General features: G+C 40.7%; 1 protein-coding gene across 1 annotated transcript in view; it reads left to right on the plus strand.

Annotated features, from left to right (window-relative positions):
• Window positions 1–19657, plus strand: part of LOC310927335 (cell adhesion molecule DSCAML1-like) — a gene marked incomplete at both ends in the record, with an annotated part of 59233 nt that overhangs the window by 11316 nt on the left and 28260 nt on the right. The window contains one exon of the mRNA XM_083889630.1: window positions 802–948. Within this exon, the coding sequence (XP_083745756.1) occupies window positions 802–948 (147 nt within the window). The remainder of the gene's footprint in view (window positions 1–801; window positions 949–19657) is intronic.

Raw genomic sequence — 19657 nt, forward strand, 5'->3', positions numbered from 1 at the left:
TCACAAGATCATGTTTTATTTTAAATGTAGAACTAGAAGCACTCAGGGAGTGCAGACCTCCGCCAAGGCAGCTCAGCCCCCCACAAAATAGCGATAAAAATAGTGATAGCGTCTACGGATCACTTGTTCCTGGTCCCATTGCGGACAGTTCCTGAAAATTTCATCCAAATCCGTCCGCGACTTTTCAAGTTATGTCGCTAACAGACGGACAAACAGACAAACAAACTCCGGCAAAAACATATACCTCCTGGCGGAGGTCAAATATCGTTATAAGATCCCGGAATGATTGAAAATAAGATGGCTCCTCCTTGTGGCTCTTCAAAATAAATCATGAGGAATGTTTGATGGTGTGTCTGACAAGTCACTCTATAACAGGGGTCTCAAACTAGCACCCCCCCCAATCGATTACATGCATGAATTTTAATTACAGTTGTGCACAGTGAGGTCATTTAAAATAAATGTCTGTTTTTCATATTAATATATTAATTTTGCTTCAGAAACAGTATTATTAAGTATACGTGTGATATCATGATGCAATATATATATATTTTTTTTCCACTTTTTGTTCTCTAGACCGGCCCCTTCTTGACCACAATAGATTCACATTTGAGTTTGAGACCCCTGCTCTATAATGTGTGATCATATTATATACTGTCCCTTCCCTGTTGTCATGCATAGATGATATGTGGTATTTTATTATTTAAAAAAAAAAAGGTGATAGTATTCAGTAGCAGGAAAATTATATTATCCCGTTGTACCATCGATGTCCACAATGTAAATATTGTTTGCATTTCCGTGCAGTTTTCAGGGAGCCGTACACCGTGCGAGTGGCAGACCAGCGCTCGATGCGGGGTAACGTAGCTGTGTTCAAGTGCCTCATCCCCGCTGCTGTGCAGGAGTATGTCAGCGTCGTGTCCTGGGAGAGAGACACTGTTTCCATCGTCCAAGGTAAAAACAAACAAATGCATTATGTGACTGAATATGTGTGTGTGTGTGTGTGTATCCGTTCTAGTAAAGATGTTTATGATTCATATGGTTAAGGGTTTGAGATAACGCTTTGTTTCGGCTGTGTAAATGAGTGGAAGTCAATGCAGTGTCCTCAGAAGCTCTGCAAGCCTGTGATTGTGTGTGTGTGTGAGGCCTGTTGATGCACCAATGTGCGCTATGTTTGACTGAGCTCTTAACTTGTGTCTTCTGTCTGCTCACTGTTCTGGATCACTGGCCTGGTCATCCTCCTCTTCCTCCTCCTGCTCCTCCTCCTCCTCCCTGCTTCCTTCTTGCTCATCACTCTCAAACATCTCATGCCTTCCCTCTCTGCCACCACTACTTAGAGCGCCCTGCTGTCAAATCCTACCTCTTAATTGTGATTGACACCACGTTAGACAGACTCTCCTCCAAGTTGCACGACTGCTCCGCGGTTTCTCCTCATCGGATCTATTCCTGTCCTCTCTCTGCTTGTCGTAGCACCGCGTCGTCCTTGAAGAACAGGGCCACAATTAGAAATGCAGGATGTCAATAGGACTGTGCCCCTACATTCATCTTCATTAACCTCGTTTGTGTGTGTGTGTGTGTGTGTGTGTGTGTGTGTGTGTGTGTGTGTGTGTGTGTGTGGGTGTGTGAAAGAGAGACACATGGTGTCCACAGTCTTTACAGTGTGTCTGTTATCTTGTTGTTTATAGACACATTATGCCCTTTTTATCGTGCGATTTTTACATTAGTGTAAAATGTGTTTCCAGACACATGCATGGTTATCGTCTGCATCAAAATGCTGACAACAACAATGTTGGAAAGAGGAGTGAAGGGGAAATGAGGAAGAAAAAAAAACTGAGCCAAAGGAAGAAAAGCAAGGAGGCTAGTAGGGCAAGAACGGCCTCAGGTCCTGGCAGATGGCGTTTTATATTATATGTATGCAAAACACAGCGACAGTGTGTCACACTTACACATGCACCAAGGTTGCAGTAGTTTGTTATTTCCAGGCATTTTATTATATATATTTTTTACTTAATTTTGAGTGTAACCTTTACATAGTGGTGTTACTGCACTTTATTTTCAGTTATCATTTTGTCAGAAAGCACAGATCAGTCTTTTTCCATATACTACTGTATTTTAACTAACAATACATAATTACAAATGCCGAATAAGCACAAACCACACACATGTTCCATGCACAATTATTTCAGTTAAAGGTGCCATATGCAAGAATGTGGCCAAAAACGGTTACTACATTCAAATTCAAAATACCGAGGTCTTTTAGGTTATGTTTTCTCACGTAACTGGCAACCCGTGGTTGCTCTGCAGCTGAGACTCTACTGACTGCAATGATTGATAGACAGCGGTAGGTGGCGCCACATGCCAAAACATGATTTGCAGTCTGCAAAATATTTTTTTTAATGCGAATATTTTGGCTGTACTGTTGTTGTTGGTGAGTTCAGTTTGTTATATGAATATTATTCCTGAGCATCTGTGACATATTAGGAGGATTTTATGGCCAGTTGATTTAGATTTATTACATAATGCACCTTTAACCCTTTAAGGTACTACTTAACCATTTGGTCGATCACACTTTAAGTCACTAAATCTCATTGAAAGATGCATCAAACTGAACTCACTAACACTTAATGGGACTTGTGAATGTTGTACTTGAATTATGGAAACCAGGTTTATAATGAACAGACATCTCAACCGTTTGGTAGAGGCCTGTATCTGAAATACTGTAGGGTCAAATTATAAAAAAAATATATATAAAATATTGATTGTCATTATGGTTATCATAAGGAAATAAAATAAAATAATAAAAAATGCAAATAAATAATTTTCCTTTGCTTGTTTCTTGGCGTGACCTTAAAGGGTTAACAAATACTATTAGTTTTTGCTGCTGTAAACTTTAAAACTAGCTAACGTCCTGGATTTTCCATATTTTTTCATCCAGTATTTGATTTGATTCCCTTTGGATGGCCCAGTCTTCCCTGTGCATGCATTTAAGGTGTCTACATATGGGATGTAGCTGCGTCTGCAGTCGTGAGTTCTGCTCGTGTGTAATTAGGGGTATGTAGGTCAGTTGATGAGCAGTGAGTGTGAGGATCAGATGCTGAACATGATGAGCTGCTCACTGAACTCGGCGTTCGTTTCCCCCTCCCCGCGACGGCGGCGACGCACAAAACACAGCAAACAATTTGCGCTGTGATTGTCTTCACCCTTAACCCTGACCTCCGCATTAATCAACACAGTGACATCATCATCACTCTTACAGCCAATCAGTCATACCTCTCTGAAACATATTGAACGCATTAATCCAAATACAGGCCATTAATTGGTATAATAATAAATGTCTTAAACACATGGGAAGGAGGTTTTTGTGATTTTTTTTGTTCTGATACAATTCCAAACATCACAATAATAGGTACACCTTTTCAAATACCTAATTATCAAATGCCTCTCGTAGTAAAAACGAGTCATATGTTTCCACCTGGATGCACAGAGCAGATGCACTGACAAAAGGAAAGCGTACGTTCGAAGGAAATTGGTTATTCAACCAAGATTTTGCGGAATGGCTTCAACTGTTATACCAAGCATGGCGTTTCATACTTGGCACGACTGGAATCAAGGCAGTGGAATCCCTCATGCACAGCACGAAAACACGAAGCTGTGATATTATACTGCCAACAATTGCCAGGTATTTTCCCAGTTCTCGTCTCCATCGTGCCGCGAACCCCCAAAAAGTTGTATTTTATGTTTAAAAAAAACATTATGTGCAAAGTTGGCCCTAACCTTTAGAAACGTTACATCTGAATGTTGTCATCACATGGATGCACAAAAGACACGGCACCAGTGGGGTCACGCACTCTGCAAAGAAGCTAGGCACGGACCGTAATCTCTTCTGGAGGAAGTAGTTTCTGACAGAAAGTCCATAAAACACACAAAAAAACACCAGTTCCTCTTCACTGGCGTATCACAACAGTAAAGGTAACGCAGGAGACAACAATAACAATGGACACGTGGACACATGCAGCGAATATCCTTGCACAGCAGACGCATGTGCTGATATATGGACGTTATTGATGCTGACGTACAAATCTTGATTTAATTATCTCTGGAAGAGAACGTCTCTGTCCATCCTTTTGTCCAGCAGAGGCCTGTTTGGACAGGACTAATGAAGACGTGAAAATTAAAATTGATTTTGTGACAGGAAGCTCTCTCCGTGCTCGCGAGTGGGTGTTTGGCCGTGTTTTGTCTCGCATGTCACTGCTTCGCCTGAAGAAAGTGTTAGAAGATTCAGTTGAAATTAATCAGAGGCATTGATTGCATCCTTTTTCCTCACTTGCTCGATCCCATTCAGGGTCACAAGAGACAGAGGACGACCTGGGAAATACCTCAGACTTTTCCCATGCAGTTACAGTCAGACACACTGGTATTCTTTTTGCTCAGATGACCGTTTGCTGTCTCCATGGAAACATACACTCTGCATAGGATGTTATCTAGTATCGTATAAATAAAGTGGAATGTTGTGCTCTTGGCTCTGATTGGCTAGAGCATCAGCACTGCAAACAAATCATCACTGCCTTTCAGTCATGAATGTCATGGCAGCTTAAGGTGCCTGATAATTTCAATAAACACACTAAAAATTGCATTGAACATTACATTAGGGTTAGGTAGTCACTGGTTATGGTTTAACCCTTTAAGGTACTATTCAACCATTTGGTCGAGCACACTTTAAGTCACTATATCTCATTGAAAAATGCATCAAGCTGAACTCACTAACACTTAATGTGACTTTATGAATTATGCAAACCAGGTTTATTATGAACAGACGTCTCAACCGTTTGGTAGAGGCCTGTATCTGAAATACTGTAGGGTCTAATTAAAAAAAAAAAAAATTATATATATATATTGATTGTCACTATGGTTATCATAAAATAAAACATGCAAAGAAATAATTTTCCTTTGATTTTTTCTTGGTGCGTACCTTAAAGGGACACTCATACAGACTCCACAGTGCACCCGAGGCAAATCGATTGTAACGGCAGACTATCGATGTACATATCTGTGTTGATAGAATAATATTTGAAACAAAACTAACTTCGCATCGCTTGAATTTTTGAGGGACTCCTTTCTCAGCACTATACTTCCGGCAGCGGAATCAGTCCCCCCGCTGCCGGAAGTATGACGCGCTGCTGCTGCTGCTGAGACATAAATCCTTCAAATTGCAAGGTTGCTTTTATTTCAAACATTCTATCAACACAGATATGTACATCGATAGTCTGCCGGAACTTGGCAACAAGAAGAACTGAATGAAATTGCGGAGACACCTCGAGCCCTCATAGTTCGCCGCTGTGGTGCCGGATACGCACTGCAATTTCCCGCCCGATCAGTAGGGGTCGCAATGCAAGGTTGTTGTGCTTTTGGCTACAGTGAGCAATGGCGTCCGAGAGAGAAAGACTTGTTGTTGTTGTTAATGCAGCGGAATAACATTGAAACACAGATACTTTTGATACAAAAATGGAGACGTGAGAGACTGGCTGAGGACTAATCGCAGCTCTTGCCGTCTCCGTTGTCCAACAGGTCGCTTGACAGTTCTGCTAACATGTGGTGTAGACAACAAGATGGTCAGGGAAACCAGGTAGAATCATAACCAACACGGGTTGGTGGTGGAATAGAAACCCGCTGGTGTCTCCCTGTGCGGGATTCAGTCCTGCTGATAATGGAGTTCTGTTTTCTCAGCTTCTCAAGAGCTTGAGCAGTTTGAGAACACGATGCAACATTCTTCACCTTTGAATTTGCTTTGATGCTGAAATCTTTGCATTTGCACCTTTGCACGGCGGAATCATTGCAGCATGTGCAGGCTCTGATCAGTGGCGTGATCACTGTTCGCAAGGTTGAGTTGATGACATAACACAACGCAAGCCGTGCCCTTTGAACCCTAACAGGTTCCAGTTTGTCAAATACACATGTTCCCCATCTGTTTGTGTGTGTGTCCCTTTGCCTGCTCCATTTCCTCCACTAGCCAAGACGGTGAGGGGGGTTAAGAGGGGAGGGGGGTACAGGCAGACTGACCTATTTCCCTCTCACTTCCCTGTCCTTATCCTAGTAGTAAGCCTTTGTGTGTGCGACCCTCACTAGACAATAGAGACCAGCTCGTCCTGAGCAGGGATCTGAAGAAGAGAGCCTGACCCAGAGAGAGTTCAGATTGCAGATCGAGGCCGTCGGTCTAACCCGCAGAAAGCTAATGAGCGGTTCTGATGAATAGAGACTGGACCAGCAGATGGCTGCAGCCACATGGTCATTCACAGGAGATGGCCAACCATGCTTCATCTAATACACCTGCCACACAGCTCGCTCTTTTTTATATATTTTCACCGAAATCTGATGTGCCAGGCCATAAAAGCAATTGTTTAACAGCAGGAAAGCAGAAAAGTTTTAGGTTAAGCTTTGCACCAAAGTCCAGAGAGAAAAATAAGCATTTTTAACTTGCAGACACAAAGGATCTGCTGCTCTACTGCAGCCTTATTTAGTAGTTTGTGTCCATCCATCCATCCTCTACCACTTCATCCTCCGCATGAGTGACATGGTGCGGTGTTGGTGCCAATCCCTGAAAGGCAGGGCATCACAGGGCACAACTTTCACGCTCACACTCACACCTATGGTCAAATTACAGTGCACAATGTACCTAATCCCCAAATCTGCATGTTTTCGGACTGTGGGAGGACAGATTTCAAACATAAAAAGTTGCAAAATAACGCAATTGAACCTAATGATTCAGGCAACAGTGAATCAGCTCATGTGATGGAAATGTTGTATATGGACTTTGGTGCGAGGAGACTAGACTCACAAACTTGAGTTTCCAGTAAGAAGAAGCAGTACATATATTCTTAACCCTTTAAGTATGCACCAAGAAAAAAAGCAAATGTATTTTATTTACTTATGATAACAATAACGTGAAATTAGACCCTACTGTATTTCAGATACAGGCCTCTACCAAACGGTTGAGACGTCTGTTCATAATAAACCTGGTTTGCATAATTCATAAAGTACAACATTCAGAACAAGTCACATTAAGTGTTAGTGAGTTCAGCTTGATGCATTTTTCAATGAGATATAGTGACTTAAAGTGTGCTCGACCAAATGGTTGAGTAGAACCTTAAAGGGTTAAAATGTCATAAATTAGAGCAGGCTTATTTTATTAAATTAGTGACTAAAATCTGTATTTTTCCAATTCAATCCGCTCCATCATGTCCTACTTTCTTAATCGTTCTCGTCTTGAAAAGACACTTAAACTGCATTAACCCAGCGGTGTGTAGATGCTGAGTTATCAGGCCTTAATGTGAACACGGATCGTAATGGGTGTCACCGGGTGGCGAGGTCACTTACAGGCAATGTTACAGATCAATCCTCTGCCCCGAGCCTCCCTGCTGGGAGTCAGCTGCTTCAGCAGAGACACAATAATAGATTAAACAGGCGCACGCACACAAATACACATGGGGGTTAATTGGGAACACGTGGAAAATGACGGTGGACTTGATCAATTTGTGCGATAAGCAGTTACAGTAACTAATCTCAGTTGATAAGTTTGCAGTGTCTTGAGTGCTGTAATGATGATGAACGATGAACTGCTCTCTCTCTCTCTTGGCTCAGCAGGCTGCATTACTGCATTATCTCTCTTTTCTTTCATTCACTGGTTTAATAGAATCATCTATTTGATTTCATTTCTGGGGAAACTGCTCAGACATTCAAAGCACCTTTGCAGCTATTTCTTTGCGGTAACTACAGAGTTAGTCGTGAGGCTTTGTGCTGGTGCAGAAAGGTGACAAAGGCGGCGAGACCTCACGGCGAGCAGCGGTGTGTGAGAGGGACACAATGTCTGTTTGTAAATCTGTGCTCGTGCACTCAGCGCAGGGATACATCAATGGATGCACTTGTCTGGGACACGGTGGACTCTTGTAAACACTGGTTTAACACAATCGCACACACATACACCTACGAAGCACAAATGTGTTCTCTGCACACGCACAAACATACACTTACCCCTTTTACCAGGAACACAAAAAAGCCATTTTCAGATTTAACATGTACCTGCGTCATTAAACATTAACTCGGGATACATTAAGGCTACACTCTGCTCTGCTGTGCTCTGATGGGTGACAGCTGTCTTGTTGTTGTGCCTGGGACAGAGGTGGACAGCGAGGTTCATGGAGACTAAACCCAGGGACTGTCGGCCACTATCACCCCCAAACTCGGACACCACACCATCCCTCCCTCCCTCCTTCACCTTCCCCTGATCCTGCCTCTGTCCCATGTGGTACACAGCAGGCCACAGGGCTGTGGGGGCTAAATCATATGGCTGAGGGTGCTGCTTATTATGTCCTTACATATGCAGACATATGGCAGTGACATCAGTGCTAAACAATGAGCAGCTCTGTGTGAGAAAATAACACAGAAATGTGAAAAATGGAACAATGTTGAGCCTCCAATGCACCCAAATCAGTTACTCGGTTAAACAGTTGCATGAATTTTTATTTTATTTACAATTACTTATTTAATCAGCATTTAATAACGTATCCAGTGAATTTTAAGGAATTTCATGGTGTCATTCTTTTTCAATTCTTTTGATTTATCGGAGTTTCCTTGATAGTGGTTTTCTATTGTATTTGAGCCTCCGACCACTAGCTGGCAGCAGCCTTTCTTAACACCATCATCCTCCCTCCATTCCTCTTACTAGAAGAAGAAAACTGGATTTTGTTTTTGCATACAACATTGTTATTTTCTCTATGATGTATATCTAAAAAAGATGAATTTCGCAATGTTTTATATCATCGCTGTGCACCATATTATGTCCTCTCACCTTATCCTTGCCCATTTCTGTGGCACTGCAGAACTTGAAAAGCACACTTTTGCCACATAACGTGATCTTCGTCATATGTTTGTTGTTGTATTGTGATTGTGATCTTTTTCCCAGTTGTCTGCTCCACCTTCACTTTCTTTTGCCCCGTCCAACATTGTGCTGAGAGTGACTGAGACCAGTGCAGGAGCAGATGGGGAGGCTAGCAGCCATCTTTTACTCAGTTAGGTTGAGTAGGCACGTGGGTGGGTGTGTTAATTAGCACAAACAAGTGTGTGTGTATGTGTGTGTGTGTGGATGCAAGGGGCACAATAGACATAATTATCTCTGCTTGAGAGGCCCAGTTGCAATAGGGGTGTATGGGCGGGGTGGTTGGGGGGCGGGCAGTCAGGCGTTTGGAGGCGAAATTCAACAATGGCCCAACCATAGGCTTTGTGTGCACGGAGCAGAGGGCTGACAAGTGTCGGCTATTATTGACTATTTACACACTACTACACACGCCTGCTCACGTGCACCTAACACGGAAATGTACACACACTATAGCTGCCATACTGCCACTCTCTCTGGCCTTATTCCTCATCACACATCTCTATCACTCACACACATACTGTGACTCTGACACACACACACACATGCAGTATAAGCACATCCATCAGTGTATCAGTGTCAATCAGTGAAAGAGGGAGCGATGGGAAAACCCCTGCGAGCACGTCATTCTGACAGAAAGCTGGCCACTGTGTCACCCTACAAGACATGGTGTGTGTGTTCTTGTATGGGTATCTTTGTGGGGACCAAAAAAACCTTAGGTAGTAAGGACATTTTGGAAAAATTAGGACATTCAGTGTGTTCTGTCACTCCTTAAAAGGGCTTTTTCAGGGTTAGGGTAATGGTTATAGTTATAATGGTTAAGGTTAGGGAACGCATTATATCAATGAGTGTCCACACAATGAATGCTGTGCAAATGTGTGCGTGTGTGTGTATATGTTACCTCTTTAGGACATGTTCTGACATAAACAGTAGTCCAAGACCTGGTTCTAATGAGGCATAACCTCAGTTTTGGGGAGCTGGTTGTCAAGTGTTAAGATTGTGGATAGGTTAGGGTTAGGTAGTCACTGGTTATGGTTTAACCCTTTAAGGTACCACTCAACCATTTGGTCGACCACACTTTAAGTCACTATATCTCATTGAAAAATGTAAAATCAAACACTTACTGTCACTTGTTCTGAATCTTGTACTTTATGAATTGCGCAAACCAGGTTTATTATGAACGGACGTCTCAACCGTTTGGTAGAGGCCTGTATCTGTAATACTGTAGGGTCTAATTTAGAAAATATATATATATATATAGATTGTCGTTATTGTTATCATAAGTAAATAATATAAAATAATTAAAAAAAAAAAAAAAAATTCCTTTGCTTTTTCTTGGTGCGTACCTTAAAGGGTTAAGTTAGAAACGGTGTGTGTGTGTGTGTGTGTGTGTGTGTGTGTGTGTGTGTGTGTGTGTGTGTGTGTGTGTGTGTGTGTGTGTGTGTGTGTGTGTGTGTGTGTGTGTGTGTGTGAATACAACAACTGCATAACATTACTTATGTTACCAAAATGTTCAATCCTTTTTCAAATTAAAAACAAGCATCTTAAATAAGATATTTAAAAAAATATGAGGCGAAAAGTACCAATTTTCCTCATTCGCAACTGATCTGATGAACGGAAATTCACGACATTCAACCATTTGTGAGTCATTTTTTGCGATAATATCATACATTGTGTTGATCATGATAACATTAAAGGTGCATTATGTAATAAATCTAAATCAACTGGCCATTAAATCCTCCTAATATGTCACAGAGACTCAGGAATAATGTTCATATAACAAACGGAACTCACCAACAACAACAGTACAGACAAAATATTTGCATTAAAAAAAATATTTTGCAGACTGCAAATCATGTTTATGTTTTGAATCATGTTTTGGCATGTGGCGCCACCTACCGCCGTCTACCAATCATTGCTTCCGAGCAACAACAGGTTGCCAGTTACGTCTGAGCTGCAATGGTGGAGAAAACGAAACCTAAAAAACCTTGGTATTTTGAATTTGAGTGTAGTAACCATTTTTGGCCACATTCTCAACAAAATGAATATATGAATATGCAATTACTGTTTTCATTCATGTTATCAGACGAGTATAATTTGTGTCATTCTGTGGCTCTGTCGTAAAAGCATAGGTGTTAATCTGCATGTTGAACCACATCCTGAACCATGATGAAAGTGAGAGCATGAGGCTTGTGTCAGGGCTTAGAGACAAGAGTCGGGAGGTTAATCTGGTCTGGATTGGGCTAAGAAATAGGATTTGAGTAAAGAGGTTTTACCAGTTTTCTCTTTCTTCCTCTCTTCCACTCTTTTGTTTAGGCTGAAGAGAGAGGGATTAGTGTGAGGAGATTACGGCAGGCTCTACCAAGAAATTATATTTAAGGAAATGCTTATTTACACTGGACATGAATCAGTGGCATAAAGTTTGTCTCAGATTTTCCTCTATCTTCAGTGTATAATGTGTGTAATGCAATGGATTTGTGTGCATGTGGTTGTCTCTCCGTCCTGTTATTGCAAACGCGATATCTTAAGGAGTCCTGAGAGAATTATTTTCAATTTTGCACAAATGGACAGATTCACATTCTACTGATATTAACTTGTTTCTGTTTTACACCGGCTCCTTGTCAGCAGACATGAGCGTGGATCGACTGAGATCTCTGGTGACTGGTGGTCATCCCACAGTGCCATGTTCCTACATGACCTCTCAATTAGACCTATTGATCCGCCTCACCGTTAGCTGTCCAAACACACATAAAGGTCAGGACAACACGCAGGCCATGATTGACTGCATGTTGGTTTAAAAACGCATGCCTCGAGGTCAATGTGACAACAAAAATAAGTCTGAGGAACAGAGTAGGCTGCCGTTTATGCAGAGTGAAAAGCTATGTGTAAGCAATTCAATAATTCAACATGTTTACAGGCTGACAGTCGTTTGCTCCTTTTGTTTCATACAGTAGGGACTCTGTTCGACTGCATATACAGTTGGCACACTGCCGTATTTAGAAAAGTGTGTTTTGCTGCAGGAGTAATTTCCTGTTTCAATTAATCTTATTTCTGCGCGTACTACAAAATTTGACAAATACACTTCTAAACATACAGCAGATATTCCATCTAACTGATTATTTCCTGACTGAGTAACCTATATAGCTCTAAATTTGCCATTATAGGACAGTGTTCATTGTTCACCTCCCAGCAAGTCAGCAAGTAGTCTTTGTGTTTAAAGGGGACATATTATGCAAAATAAACTTTTTAATCATTTAAATCCTTATATTTGAGACTCTGGAGGCCCTATCAGTGTGTAAAAAGATGACTCACTCATGTTTTTGTGGTCCTCCTCAGTCTAAGTACAGGAGATAAAACACGCGATGTTGAGTTCCACACTCACTAGGACGTCACAATGCACTAAATTCCTGGAATTGTTGTCTCGTGGAGCTCCGCTTTGTCCGTAAAACGCGCGAGAGTGCAGGTGAGGGCAATGTTATCCGAAAACCGGAAGTCCTTGAAAAGTTCTATTCTTGGCTCCACAGTGCAGCACAGAGTTCTACACAAACTTCCAGCCTCAGAGGATTTATCTGTCCAGTGGATACATGTTATATATGACGGCAATGTGCCTGCTAGAGCCTGCAAATGATCACTTTTCCAAATGCTAACTGCTGTTAGCTCCCAGTAGCCTCTGTAGCTGATGTCATTTCCTGTCCCTTAAGTTTCGTTTTACTTTTTTTTAAGGTGGACCTAAAGAGATACTACTAAACAGAGCGTTCTGAACAGGGCTGTTTTGGCAGGGTGATTGAACTGCTGTGGTGCTTCATCCTTATGGAATTTTGACCAAAGCATGTTACAGACATGTTCATTAGGACACCAGGGAACTAGTTTAACTTGGAGAAATGGGGTATAATATTTCCCCATTAAGGAAATGTCAATACAAACTTCTCCATGCTTTCCTGGATCAGCTCAGCTTTTGTAAAAAAACTAAACATTTTGAATGTGACTGGGCAGAAAGTGTCCAATTCAAACTGTGTACATTGTAATGTCATCAACGCCTCAAAATGTTCGTCTGGACTTTTTTCCCTTATTTTCACCATACAAGGGCCAGAAAAGTTTGCCAATTTTTCCAGAATATCTTTCAATATCTGGCAGTTATTTACAATTTACTGCAGGTTAAATTAGAGTATTAACAATTTAAAGGTGCATTATGTAATAAATCTAAAGCAACTGGCCATAAAATCCTCCTAATATGTCACAGAGACTCAGGAATAATGTTCATATAACAAACTGAACTCACCAACAACAACAGTACAGCCAAAATATTCGCATTAAAAAATATATGTTGCAGACTGCAAATCATGTTTATGTTTTGAAATCATGTTTTGTCATTTGGCACCACCTACCGGCATCTACCAATCACTGCAGTCAGTAGAGTCTCAGCTGCCGAGCAACCACGGGTTGCCAGTTACGTCAAAAAACGAAACCTAAAAGACCTCGGTATTTTGAATTTGAGTGTAGTAACTGTAACTGACCACATTCTTACATATGGCGCCTTTAAAATGAAGAAAAACATGAGTTGCATACGAACACCAGATTTTGTGTGCTAAATTTGAAATTTGAACAGTATAAAGCATATTCAAAATAAAATAATAAAAAAAATCGAGTAATGTTGCTAGCTTCCTGCTACAGTTACAGTTATACAGCTTGTTTTGATCAGTATTAGTATTAATATGAAAGTATATATTCTGGATTGACTGGCTGGTGTACCTGTCACTTACTGACATGTGAGTTGACTATTTGCTTGATCCTTGACCTTTAACCTCAGAATGTTATTGTGCAGAGGCAGTAACGAGTGAATGACAAACAGATCATGTGACTCCTGGCGGTTAATATCGATGATGTGGATTTCTGGTAAATGTGAGACTGTGATATTAGATTTGGTGTATTTATAGTCATTTGGCATGAAGGGATTTCAACAATCCTTTCTGGTAAACACTTTGAATGTATGCATGCATGTGTGTGTGTAGCTGTAGTTAAGCTCTCTCTCTCTCTCCCTGCTGGACAGTGACACTCCTCTGCCACCAGCACTCTAATAGGGAGGGACCAGGCCGCTCACTCAGTGCCACTAATGCAGCTCACTGCCCCGGGCTATGGGCTAAGCTGGAGTACACTGCATCACACACACACACACACGATGGCAAACACACACCGTGTATATAAAACTCTCTTATCTGCAGCCGGCCGAGTCAAAACAAGGTGGAGGGGCGAGGGATTTTTGCCTCTGGATGTTTACTTTTACCGAGCGACATTTTCTAAAGAACTGAGTTACTTTGGTGTTAAGAAGTTAAAATGTGAGTTAATGGGAAATCCACTACAGGGTAGGGTTTTTGGACCATGGTGGCATGGTGCATGTGTGTGTGTGTGTGTGTGTGTGTGTGTGTGTGTGTGTGTGTGTGTGTGTGTGTGTGTGTGTGTGTGTGTGTGTGTGTGTGTGTGTGTGTGTGTGTGTGTGTGTGTGTGTGTGTGTGTGTGTGTGTGTGTGTGTGTGTGTGTGTGTGTGTGTGTGTGTGTGTGTGTGTGTGTGTGTGTGTGTGTGTGTGTGTGTGTGTGTGTGTGTGTGTGTGTGTGTGTTTCTTTCTCTCGAGACTCTCATTATCACTGCTGTCCCAGATGTCACCAAGCACATGAAACACACGTCATGAATAATGGAGTCCTATTTCTACATTTCTCCCCGTTTCTCTCCTCCACTCCCATCATCTTTCCCCCTCCGTCCCTCGTTTCCCTCTGATGCTTCTACTGATGCTTAATCTTCTCGGCGCTGTCTCTCTATCTGAGATGGTCCATTTAGCTTTATGCAGCGTCGCCGGGCCTGTCTGGTTAGGAACGGCTTTATGGGGGGGAACGCGGCGTCTCCACACTGTTGTGTTGAGTTATATCTACGCAAACGACATCTTTTGCATATGATCGGTTTTTATTCCTGCCCGTTCCGCCTGCTCCCCCCTCCCCCAGTGTTTACTGTTTAAAGTTACACAGGGCAAATTGGGACAGCGCAGTCATCTGGAGCAGAAGCGACGCGGCCCCATCACAGCGACGACTCCGCTCTCTCTGTGTGCGTCGTCCTCTCGTCTCCTCCTCACCTCCGTCCAAACTTCCAAAACGTCCTTTCGAACACAGCAGTGAAGCAGGAGAGGTCAGGGGAGAAGGGGAGAATATGATTGAAAGATGAGGTAAGCAGTCAGAATTGGTGCGGAGAGAGGACAGCAGTTAGGATTAGACAGTGAAGCGTGGCTTTTTAATGAAAACATGACAGAGCTGCAGCTTCTTCAACATCCTTCTCCCCACCACCACCACCACCACCACCTCGCTCTAGAAAACGAACACTTACCAGAAAAGAAATCTGTATGCTGATATTCACACACTGTATATACAATATTTACCACATAGTGCATTGCTTGTTTTTTTGGGAACAATCTGCTCCTGTTAACACAGTCCCTTTTTACACCAGAGCTGCGGTTGTTGCACATTAGCCGTGCCAATAAAGCCTGCTTTGAATGTGAATCGAAGGGAGTTAAGAGGGAGCTATTCATAGATGTTAAGTAAGTGTGCAGCAGAATAAAAGCCAGGAAAGTGTATATATTTAATTGGCCGACACCTGCTTCTACTCGGACTTTTTAATGTACACAGCAGAGAGAGGGAGACGAGAGCAAAGGGAGGGTTGAGTGGGCTCTTGCTTTGAATACAGATGCAACACCCCCTTTTATTTTGAGGTTTGAAAGGAGGAGAACACAGACATGGACTGTTATCTCCTCCACACTTTACCCTTTGCTTTTCCCCCTTTTACTGCCTCTTCCCTCTATTCTCCCTCTAAATCAAGTTAGTCTGCTGATTTTCTGCTTTAACTTGTTTTCTTTCAGTCCTCAGTGCTAATTTTAATGCATAGTTTATAATTTTTTTTTTTTGCTTTCAGGAGGGAAATTTTTCTTGTCCTATTTTACGCCCAGTAGGTGTTTTTTGCATGTGTGTGAGCACCAAGCATATTCCAGCAGAGCAGAGAATATGTCTGCAATCTACTAAGTTGTTTTTTTTATTCTGTCTTTCTGTCTTTGTGTGACAGTCACAAGCCTTTGATCCACTCCTCCTCCTCCTCCTCTCGCTCTTCACCTCCTTTCAAATTCATCTTTGCAACTTGCAGTTGAAACAATACTTTAAGGCAGATGTACAGAATGCAGCTTTTCTAATGACACACTTTCCGAATGTCGATGTAAAGCCAGGCTGTAAAATCAATGAATTTGCCCAATAATAACGACTGACTTAATATTGATATTAATGTTAATGTGTCTCCTGTTTGGCTGAAACTATTACTCGATTAATCAAATATTGCTAAATGATCAGGTCTTCTTTAATGTGAAACATTTCCTTCGTTTCTTTGCTCCATTTAATATGGAAGTCTGTTTCCGTAACTTGGGGAAAAAAATAGCCAGATACCAAGTCAAAATTATGAGACAGAAAGTCAAAATTATGAGATAAAAAGTCTAAATTATGAGATAAAGTCAAAATTATGAGACAGAAAGTCATAATTATGAGATAAAAAGGTCGAAATTATGAGATAAAAAGTTGAAATGATGAGATATAAAGTCATAATTATGAGATAATAATATCTCATAATTTTGACTTTTTATCTCATCATTTCGACTATTTATCTCATAATTATTTGTAACGGGTTTTGTGTTTATTGTTAGGCATGGAAGAAATGGTAACTTTTTTTTTAGGGATGTAAATCTTTGGGTGGCTCACGATTCGATTCAAAAATTGATACAATGCATAGTGTGTTAAGGCAAATTATGGCATCAAAACAACACAGTTTGTATAAGATAATGTGATAATGTGATCACACAAAGGCAAACTTAAGACAAAAGTTAACATTTATTCATTAAAAACAAAAAAAAAACTTACTTACTTAAATAAATTTTTGAAGTTTATGAATCGATTCAGAATTGTAGATGATTAGAATCGCGATTCCTATGTGTATTGATTTTCCCCCACCCCTAGTTTTTTTTAATTATAGTCCTCTGTATAAATAGAGAAACCAGGTGAACTACTATTATATAGTTATGTTACAAAAATATGTTATTAATGTAACAAAAAATACTTTTGTAAAATACTTAAAAACATGAATTAGTACCAAAAATGTTGGAACTGATCTTTAGTGAACATTTTAAAGCGAAAACAAGAATCTAAACTGGGATGTTATAAGTAATTCATGCCCTGGAAAGATGCAGGTGGCAGTTTAATATTATAAATCCTTTAGGATTTTACTTTGGTGACAGCTTTTTTTAATAATTCTTGCATAAAATCCATTCATAATTTTCCCAGTAATGGAAATGTAATATATGAAATTGTGAGGGAAAAATACATACAGGTCAATGTGTAATAATTCATATTGTTTCATAAAATTAAAACAAGTTTTAATCCCATTCATCAGATATAGTCTACAACTGATACAGATGCTTTGTGAACGTCTTGTGGAAGAGGGAAACCTCTGACCCTCAGTTGCTTTGGCACATTTCTGCCTTGTGTTATTTCACACACACAATAACGAGAGGGGGAAAATGCACTTGAACAGTTTAACTGGAGAAACCCCTTCAAGGCAAGGAACCACTGCCTTTGACCATCAACAGTGTCGGAGAAAAGAACGACTCCAGGGATGAGATTGTAGTGATCCTGCAGGAGGAAAACAGGGATGTGAGTTTGATAGCTCATTAGCCTTTTCCAAACTGATTATATATGAGGGTCCATACTGGGAACTCCCATAGGAAGAGGAGCATTGAGTGCAGCATATTCGTGCAGTTAGGTTTTTATTTTTCTCTTCCACACGGGAGATGCTGGACACAATCCTTGCTAAGAGGGGAAAATATATTTCTGTAGGAAGTATTGCTCCTGTGAAGCATGTAGGTCAGATGATCCTCCAAGAGTGAAATGAGTTTCCTATTGAGCGCAGGTTAGTTTCTGAACTTCTGGAAATGGAGAGGATCCATTTTCTGAGAAGATGAACTCATCTCCTCTCTGCAGGACTAAAAATCTACATCACTTCCACCACCAACTGGCCTCTCTGCTCCCCTCTGAGGGTTTTATTGTCTCTTCCTTGATGATTGCAAACACACAATGCACTTTAATAATTGCCGAAACTACGCTGTATTCATACCAGGATGGCAGCGAGAAGACCCTAGCAACAGGGAGAGGATGAAGAAACCGTGAGAGTGGGAGGGAGGGAGGGAGGAGAAGATGCAGAACATCAATAAATAATGGCCCCACTGAGGAGGTGGAAATATGGGCCTCGTTATCTTTGCGCCGACGCCTTCATTTGCATGTGAGAAAATGAGGCTGCTACTAACTCACACACACACACATATAGACACATATGTATATATCCACACAGGCTACAGTATATATCCTATTTATAGACCCTGTCAAGCCTTTATTTTTTTCCGATTCTCTCTCTCACACACATTTACACATCCATTATTTTCCTTTTCTATCCTCCTCTTTGGAATGCATCGTGGCAGTACGTCTGGTCTATTGTATGAGTGTGAGGCTGCAGGCATTTTTGTTGGATTCAAAAAACAATAATAATAAAATGAATGAAAACACGTAAGAGGTTCGCTGAGGACATACGGCACAATTAGTCTGAGTAATGCCTCTTTTTTTAAATATTATGGAGCAGTGGAGTACACACAGTCACACACTCACTGCCCACAATAACAGCACAGACAGGTGAAGATGTGGATTTGAATCTGCTGAATCAATATTGAGTCATATAAATTGAAAAAAACAATATGAAGTTCTTGAATTGTATGGACATTTATAGGGAAATTCTATTTAATTTCTCATTGATTGTCATACAAGATCCAACAGTGTTGCCATCCTTTAGGCAACAAAGAGCTTCTTTTTGAGTGAAAGAACCATTTTCAGTTGATAAATATTCATTTATATGGTTTATTTATGGTTACTTTTGCTTTCTAACATGTGTTCACATTACTTTTAGTGGTTAGTTTAGTTGTTTGGCTTATCCCCCATTAAAGTACGCACCAAGAAAAAAGTAAAGGAAAATGATTACATATATAACTTTTTTATTTCCTTATGATAACCATAATGACAAACATTTTTATTTTTTTTTTATTATTTTTTTTACGGTATTTCAGATACAGGCCTCTACCAAACGGTTGAGACGTCTGTTCATAATAAACCTGGTTTGCATAATTCATAAAGTACAACATTCAGAACAAGTCACATTAAGTGTTAGTGAGTTTTTTTTCATGTTTTCAACAAGATATAGTGACTTAAAATGTGGTCGACCAAATGGTTGAGTAGTACCTAAAAGGGTTAAGATAGAGATCTAATCCCTGGTCAACACAATAGGAAAAAGTTACAATTTGTATGTATATGTTCATATATCTTTTCCAGGAAATGATAATTAAAAAAACAAACATTAACATGTAGTAGTAGAAGAAAAATATTCCCCAATAGAGATACCAACACAGTAATGAATGAAGATGGCTCATGTAAAAAATAATTATGTAACACCAACTGCTCCACCATATTGCCATTCAAAGCGCCTGCATGCATGCATGTCTGCATGTTTTGCTGCAGCTGTGTGTGTGTGTGTGTGTGTGTTTGTGAGTGGGTGCGATGCACATTGACTCTGTTTCTTGTTATCTAGTCAAGTCAGCATGAATAAAAGCTGAGGGAGCGCAGTGA

Source organism: Microchirus variegatus, assembly GCF_963457635.1.
Source record: "Microchirus variegatus genome assembly, chromosome: 5".
Taxonomy (NCBI): domain Eukaryota; kingdom Metazoa; phylum Chordata; class Actinopteri; order Pleuronectiformes; family Soleidae; genus Microchirus; species Microchirus variegatus.